Below are 8,636 nucleotides of genomic sequence, written 5' to 3'. Positions count from 1 at the left end.
CAGCCACCACCATCTACAACAACTCTTTGAACAATTTGTGAATTACAACATTTAATTTAAAGACAGAATTCCGAGAGAGAAAGAAGTCGTCCCACGTGGAATACTTTCCATCAGGTTTAGATATTCCACGGGGTTTTAAAGGCTGCAAAACAAAGTAAGACAGATGAAGGCTAACTCATTCACAGCATTGTTGAATTAGTTCATAGGTAACTGGAAAAACAAGTTTGTTAACGGCGTTTCTAGGAAAGCGGAGATGATGTAACCAGAGTTTTAGTGTTATCTGTTCGTAATATGATTATTTTATTTTTTATTTGAAAGTTAAACCATTACTTTATAAGTTAGGTCTGCTATTCTATTATATTGCTCGAGCCAAATAAACATGCACGGCAATTTTGTGCTAGTAACACCGTCTGTGGATTAATGCTAGTTTTGCGACCCTTTCTCTTACCGTGTTACTGTAATGTGGCTTACGTCTTCTGAAGGAGGCAGGTGACTTCCGGTGACCTTTTCCTCCTTTATCCTCCGGTTTCTCATCCCGCTCCAGTATTTTGGGCGGAGTCTGCTGTTCTTGCTGGAAAACTGCTCTGCTGGGTGGAGTGAGGACAGAGCAACGGGAACACAGAGGACAGACGAAACTCACCTGTTGCACAGCAGCGCGCTGCTTTCTTATTCAGCTCGCCTTTAGTGCTACTCCTTTTTTATCTTTTTGGTTTTGTTTTGCTTCGTTTTAACCTGGCCCTCAGAATGACGGACACACTTTTACCGAACGGCACTGAAGACAGCGGAGGAGACGGAAAACATTTCAGAAAGGTGAGTTTAGTTTTTCAACAAACGCACGAGTTTATTTCTACATGTGTATATTATGTGTATATTGGAGTAAAACCATCTGAACTGCGGACTTTGTTTTCTTAAACTCGTCCATTTTGGCTTCAGGTTTTTAAGTGAGGTGTTTGCTTTCCATTAGATTAAAAAAAATGTCAGGGAGTTTAAAGACTAGCTTGTATTTTGACGTGTTCCCCACAGTTTGGACGCGTTTTAAAGGTCTTGGGGGAAACTTACCAGGAGTAAATGCACACAGATACCACATAGATTAAACAAAGATTCAAACAGGAACTTAAACAGATTTTTACCCATTAAAGTTATGAAAATTGTCATTATCTCCCTTCAAACAAGAAACGTCAGGTGTTTTTCGTTTAATAACTTTTGTTTTTTGTTGAAAAAGCATTGCATTTAGTGAAAATCTTGTTCTGTACTGACAGTAATTACTTTACTGTCGGTGTATATTTCTCATGTAAAAAAAAACAAAAAAAACGCACCACCAAGGTTAATGATAATGTGTGGGGGATGACAAACTGGCTACAAAATACACTGATTTGAATGGATAACTACTGGTTCTAGTCTTTTCCAATCCTGAAATGTCACCAACAGCAGTAGAAACCACTGGGCTGTCAGGTTCAGGTGTCTGTGTGCACATGTATGTATGTGTGTGTGTGTGTGTTCTCTTCTGGGAATAGCTTTGTCTTGAGAAACTGGAGGGCCATAGTCATTATCGGTTGTCAGCTTTCCGTCAAACATGCAACGGGTCTAAAAGCTCCAAATGGACTCCTGTCCACATAATTTCTATTTCATCAAGATTTTCTTTACGTTCTTTTCCTGCAGTTTGACCAACGATTGTTGTGTTTCTAAGGAATTTTATCTAAGTATTTACCTTTTAATTGATTGTAATCAACAGCTGAACATGTGGGAGGTGCTCTTTATAATGCCATCATCTGCATAATTAAAGGTGGTTGACAGCACTTTCATCTTCTGGTGTTTTGACGTTGAAGTTGGTAAATTGCCCAGCTACAGTACCGGCTACAGTAGCATTTTCTGGAGGTTTGGGTTTTGTGTAGTCTGAGGTTATAGGAGAGACAGTTGGCAAGCTGAGTTATTATCTAATGTGTTTTCACAGAGTTTGGTCGGCCTCTGAGCACTCCACATGTTCCTGAGTGTTTTCACAGGGCAAGTTTGTTTAGATGGGCATTTGAGCGCTGCCTTTGTGTCTTTAAATTCGCCCGAATCCCACTTTTGAACGCTGTCTGGTTTGAGACTTCCTGTGTCTATAAAAAGGTTAGTGGGCGTCGGGGGCTGGTACAGCCACAGGACATGACCAAACCTTCTAATGCCTTTTAAAATGTAGAGCCTGAGCTCTACTTTCATTATGATCCTCACTCTTTGCTTTTCACTTTCATTGAGTATTAAAGAGTTTGCAGATTCATGTCAACCACAATTACATCCACATGCTTTCATTTGGCCTTCTTGAAGAGATTTACAACTAGGAAACTTCTCAGTCAAATTTCTGCCCCCGTGGAACTTGGTGAGTATTTTATTTTATTTTTTTTCTCTACTTGGTGAGAATAAGATGCAGTGATTAACAAGACCTCATCGGGTCTGACTGATACTCCAGGGAGCTGTTGCGGTTCGGGACCGTCCGTAGTTTATCTTCCAGCTGGCTGAAGGCCGACTGGATGTGTGCAGAATGGAAAGATGGCAGCACAAAACCCCCGAATCGGCATGTTTCTGCTCTTCATCTCGACCTCCTTGGCCAGAGAGAGCATTGACGTAGCATCTGGCCTGGGGCTCTCCTTCAGCCAGACCACAGACACAAATTGACAACATGTGCCTGGGTTCTCGAACCAGGCAAGCTCCCCTTTCTGGGAGAAACATTTGCTCCCTCCAAGCGTTGGTCACGGTGGAGACAACCTAATGGGAGATGGGGAGGAGGGCAGCAATAATCAACAACGGATTTGTACAGTAATTTACTAAAAATTAAGATTTGAGCTTTTTAACTTGCAGATGAAACTAGCAAGTCCTATGATTTTAGTTTTCACTACACGTACCTTAAGCGACAATGAAAATACCGAGCACACGTAATCTATACCGGCAAGAAACAGATTGTTCCAGCTCAAAACTGGGTCGCGCCTGAAGCCCCCTCATGGCAGATTGCCACTGTTAATCACCACTTGTGCAAACCAGCTAACTCATTATACGTTGCCTCACATGTTCTTTATGAAACCTCGGTTATACAACAGCAAGTGGATTTTCTGCGTGATGGATATGATGCTGGACTGGGCGGCCCTTTGTGTTTTGCTCTAATTAAGTGCATAGCACAGTGACGGAGAAAGGCTGCACTGTTCAGGCGGCCCAGCAGGTCGAGGAAATTAGTTGGACTAAAGGGGATAATAAAGATGGAGGCAGACATGGCAAAAAGTGATTTATGTCACTGATGTTCAATTAGGCATGTGGGTGGGTACTGGTGGCCAAGTCTTTATCCTATCAGAACAAACCCTCACTAGGGGTGTGTTCACGCCAACCCAGTTTACTTTGCTTCAGTCAAACTCTAGTTTGTTTGCCTGGAAAGTCCGGTTCGTTTGGCGATAGTAGTGAAAAATAGTGTGAAAGTGAACCGCAGCAGCTGAAAATGTAACAAATATTGCAATTTTGGTCCCCATTCCAACCCAGTGCACTGGACTATCAGGTGTGAAATCGCCCTACAACACTATTTTTTGGTTGGAGTTAGTAAAATATGGATACCATGTCTGTTAGGAGGCCATCAACTGACCCGAAGCTTCTTGTACTAAAAAACATAAATTTAGTAGAACCTTGAAAACAGCCACATTTACAGTGTTTGATTCTCCATTTTCTTTTGTATAATGTATATTAAAAAAAAACATTATTACAGCTGTTGCTTATGAAATTGAAAGAAAAAAAAAGTGGGTAGTTTGAATCTTGGCAGATCAAGTTCCAACATCCTTCAGCCTGCTTAATGACTACTTGCTAACTTCGATGACAGACGATGAGTGACATTTTATTTTGCTATATACAAACGACAGAAACTTACTGCTATGGCAACCGTCCGCCTCAAGCCACTCCCCAGTCCTGTTACATGCCCCACCTGAGACGTAACGACGGGAGGACAGTGTGTCACGATCAGAGCACACCCTGTCAAGTCGCGTGCTCGTCATCCTGTTGCTGTTCCCAGAATAGCTCAGCGCCTGTCTCTGTTGATAAACAGGGCAGTCATTTGAATACATGGTTACTTATTAAACCTGCAGGTCACTGAAGTGTTTGCGCTGGTCCAATCTTGTGACCTCAATAGGCGCATTGTGCTTTGGCTGTGGTGTTTGGTCGAGTGCTAGCCTCATTGGCGCTTTGTGACCCTTTCCACCTCGCTGTTCTGCCCGCTCCCTTCACAGAAACCTCTGACACAGGCTCTGTCATCGCAGCATGACTCGGACGTGAATGTAAAGGATTTGAGAGGACAGTCAGAGGAAAAGCCCTCACCGAAAACCGCACTTACAATGACAGGAATGAGTAGAAACAATCCGTACCAGCAGAATGATGTCACATCCTTAGGGCAGCTGACAGCATAAGAGGCACTTCACTGAATTAAAAACATGTTTAAATCATCATGGCTTTTTTAAAAATGATCTTTGTACTTCCATTGAAAGGACACCTGTGAAATTTGAAATGCTTTTTGTGTTGAGTCAGGCTTGAGTCGAAGACTGAATCGGTTGTTTACAGAAAAACGGTGAACTCACCTCTGAAATCATAAATGTTTCTTTTTTTTAACCTCTTGCGTCCTTTTTTTGTGTTTTTTGACTCCCAGCTCTACTTGGTGTTCATGGATAAACCTAATTGCATTCTTTAAGTCTGTTGTGATAACTGGTTTGACTGGTTAACTGGTTTCTCTACTAGGCTTGTTTTTGCAAGGCAAATTATAATGGAGCCAACACCTCTGTTGTGTATACTGAATAGGGAAGTGCCTGTATGAGATTCTAACAGTGTGACAGAAATATCCATTTTTAGAATTATGTCCACAATATCATAGTTTTTATTTACATCATTGTAATTAGAAAATGAAAAATTTCTCCTGCTGCTAAAATATTACAGTATTTAATAACATTTAGCATTTATCATACATTGACTTACGCAAAAGTGTAATATGCACATCCAATTAAATTTGACAAGTTTTCAAATGTATATTTTACTAAATACTACACATTGTTGCTGTTCTGCTCTTTATAGAGTAATGCTTGGAGTTTGTAACTACACTGCCTTCTTTTTATTCTTTCTTTTGTACAGACAGTGACAGTCTACGTGACAGCAAATTTACATTTATCTTTATCATCTTATCATTTATTAAAGAGAAATACTTTTAAATGTTAGATGGGGAAGCAAAACCATGTGGTTTTTTTAAACTAGTGTTTTTGTGCCTTGATGCTACGTCTATTAAAGAAATGAAAGAAACTTTGCTGAAATATTTTATTGTTCCTGTGCTCATAACACCCTGATGAGAAACCGCACACAGGTGCAAAATAAAGCCGCACGATATATGGACTCTCAGTTGTCATGGCAGTATCAATGCGGACAGAACCGTAATGGAAAAGAACTCCCTGAAGGCAGCATTTGGCTGAGTTGTCATTCTTGTTTCCATGTCTTCTCCTCCAGGGCTGCAACCCGCTCGCGCAGACCGGACGGAGCAAACTGCAGAAGCAGCGAGCCAGTCTCAACCAGCAGATCATCAAACAGATGAGGATGAGGGCCGGAGCTGAGAATCTGCTGAAGTACGGTCCAAACTCACGCGCGCACACAGCCAAACACCCCTGTACATGGATTGTTCGCGTCTGCACAAAGCGAGGATCGTTGCACAACGCCCGTTTCTCAGGATAAAAATACCCCCAATTCACCGGTGACGGTGACACATGCAAACTGTGATTTTTGCATGTGTCACCTAAGGTGGAAACATTGCAATAATTATGTAATTTTTTTGCACCATAAGTGAACTCAAGTAAACTCCAACTTGTTTTCCATTTTGACACGCTTGGCTGCACCCCTGCGCTCCTCTGTCATTGTGGGGATTGGATGATAAAGCTCTGAAACAGGAGCATTCCATTCAGCCTGAAAACAAAGAGTCACTGTGATTCACACTAAAGAGAAGAAGAAGAAAAAAAGAGTCACAACATTTTTGCTCATGAACCTGCTGCTTTGATCAGGCTACCAAAAAAATCCTTGCAATCACACTCCTGGTTTTGTTTGCTCTTTTTAAATTGCTACACAACATGGGTTTCCATGGAGGAAAGCTTGGAGATTGATTTAGATTGGAGTTTTGAAAAACACACAACTTGAAATGTTTTTTCATCCACATATTAATTAGTGTAAATTAATATTTTACACCAATTTTCCTGTTTTGGGATGATACAGATTTTCCTCCATAGAACCAGAGGAAGATCTGATATTACCAGTGAACCTACATAAATAATACAGTGATTTTTTTTGATTTTTTTATAATTTTGTCTTAATTATGACATTGAATTTATTAACAACTCCACACGCTGTGCCTTTTCTGCCCAAAACATAAACCAGATAATATTTTTAGACCTTTATTTTTGTATTTATTTTATATAGTCCTCAAAAAAAGACATCTGGCTATCTTTGTATTCTATTAAATACTGTAAATCATTTAAACTCCCTTTAAGTCAGTATTTATGACTTAAAGGGAGTTTAAGTCCCTTTAATAAAAATATGGTCGCGAGATAAAAATACGAACAAGCACGTAAGCAGTAGGAGTGTATTTTTCTAATTTTTAGTGAGAGACTTACAGAAATGTAATTTTTATATTCGTTCCCCACAGTCTGAGTGTTTGACGCTTTTTAGCTGATTTGAATGAGATGTATTGCTATAAGTTTTTATAGGCAACATTTAGCAATATAAGTTGCCTATAAAGCAATAAAGAAAAAAGTGTTGCCTAGAACGATAATATATTATTATATATTATATATTCAGTTATATCTGAGTATACCATGAATACAGTTTAAAATAATGCAATCAGAGCCTAGAGTCCTAAAATACATTTTGGAAATCTGACAGCTAGAATGTATATATTCATGTAAATGACAAAAAATTTAAGAAAAAGTCTGATATGAATAGCTTTATGCGTCATAAAGCTATTTCTAGCCATTTGTTTCTGGTTCACAAAAACCTTGTGTTCTTTGCTGGTTTGGCAGAAAGTTTCCATCATAACAAGGAAAGTCAAGCTTACTGATCCAGCAACATTCAGCTGTCAAAAGTCCAAACACTGTAGCTGAAGCTTCTGCTTTTGCAACAACAACAAAAAAAAAGCAACTGTGCATCTTCGCTTTTGCAGCGGTCACTGCAAAAGCAAGTGACAGCTGTTGGATAATTTGCCACAAAGACGATGGTTTGAATTTGATGTTTTAAGATATACTTTGCATGATCTATTTCACAAGTAGTGCAGTTAGTTTTGATGATCAGAAGAGCTGTCTCCCTGTGTGTTTGTTAGAGAATCCAGGTCTTTAGCTTTATTCTGAGATTTCGAAAAGGTTTCTAAAACATTTCTAAATCTAGATCTTCTGTAACGAACAGAAGTTGAACATTGAAACAGATAAAAAGAGCAGTATTTCTGTATCGATACCTTCAGGCTTCCAGGTATTTGCAGAAGTCAGCTCTGAACTTTTCCTCAGAGCTGAAACGATGAAAAGTAAGAAACCTGGAAACTAAATAACCAGGAACTGAACTTTAGCGTATACCTTGGTAGAAAATACAGTTTCCTTTTTAAATGGCTTTTCATTCTTTTGTGTCTTATCTGACTTGATTGTTAAACATCAATCAAGTGATGATTGAGGTTAAACAATCAAGTGATTGATTGTTTAATCACTTGATTAAAACAATCCCTCAGTGTCATTGTCACTGATACTGACAATGACCAACCCAAAGTCTTTTTTCACTTTGAATTCACCAGGCTGGTGTATTCAATGTTGGGGTTTCAAAAACCTCAACCTACCGATTTGCATTTTGGCCGATGCCGATTTCCTTTTCATCTTAATATAGCGACAAAGTCGCTGGGAATTATCTGATGTAGCAACTACAGATAAACAAGGCTCAGTGTTTACCGGTAAAGGTCTGACTTTACCAGTCTGGAACCTGCAGAGGCCCGACATTCCTCTGGTACCTCGCATAACTTACTGACGCGAAGGCTGGGGGCAAGAGGCCGTTGTGCACATCCTGTCTGTCTGTCTTTCTATTAACCACTCTAAACCAGGGGTGGAAATTAGTACCCGCCTCTGGCCAAATGCAGGTAAAAGTATGAAGTGGCTTGTAAATTGGAGCAATGCACCTGCCACTGTGGCGGGTTGACAATTTGAACAGAAAAAAAAGTTGTTTTTAGTAATAAGAATAATTGTGAATTTCAATAGAAAACGTAATAAGTAAGAAACAACAAATAGGACAGTTAGAAAACAGCTATTGAAACCATTTTAAAATGTTTAAAAATGACCAGACACATCTTCAGTAAATACTATCTGGGGGAGTTGTAGGCAAAATGTGGAAATGTTCAACATAGGAAATGATTGCAAGAATGTTTGGGTTGTGTAGTTAAATATGCTGTAAGTAATTACGTCAAGTGAACTTATTGCACTACACCTCTGTCAAGGTGTCCATGCTTTGTTATGTTAAATTAGTCTGTATACATACATACTGTATGTCCGGTGAACTTATTGTCAGTAAATTTGTTTTCATAGAGTTAAGAATAAATAATGTATTCTATGTCATTTGCTTGTACTGCTGGGATTTGTAAT

The 8,636-nt window shown here is 39.4% G+C and overlaps 1 protein-coding gene across 2 annotated transcripts in view; it reads left to right on the top strand.

Annotated features, from left to right (window-relative positions):
* Positions 1–582: 582 nt before the first annotated feature.
* The window catches only part of rhpn2 (rhophilin, Rho GTPase binding protein 2), a 31,765-nt gene continuing 23,711 nt past the window's right edge, over positions 583–8,636 (top strand). For both annotated transcript variants that reach the window (XM_028013892.1, XM_028013891.1), the window contains exons 1-2: positions 583–810; positions 5,491–5,606. In XM_028013892.1, the coding sequence (XP_027869693.1) occupies positions 745–810; positions 5,491–5,606 (182 nt within the window). In that variant the 5' untranslated portion in view covers positions 583–744. The remainder of the gene's footprint in view (positions 811–5,490; positions 5,607–8,636) is intronic.

The sequence above is a fragment of the Xiphophorus couchianus genome, chromosome 4 (genome assembly GCF_001444195.1).
Source record: "Xiphophorus couchianus chromosome 4, X_couchianus-1.0, whole genome shotgun sequence".
Classification (NCBI taxonomy): Eukaryota; Metazoa; Chordata; class Actinopteri; order Cyprinodontiformes; family Poeciliidae; genus Xiphophorus; species Xiphophorus couchianus.
The sequence above is the reverse complement of the archived record's forward strand: the minus strand, read 5'-3'. Positions and strand labels throughout refer to the sequence as shown.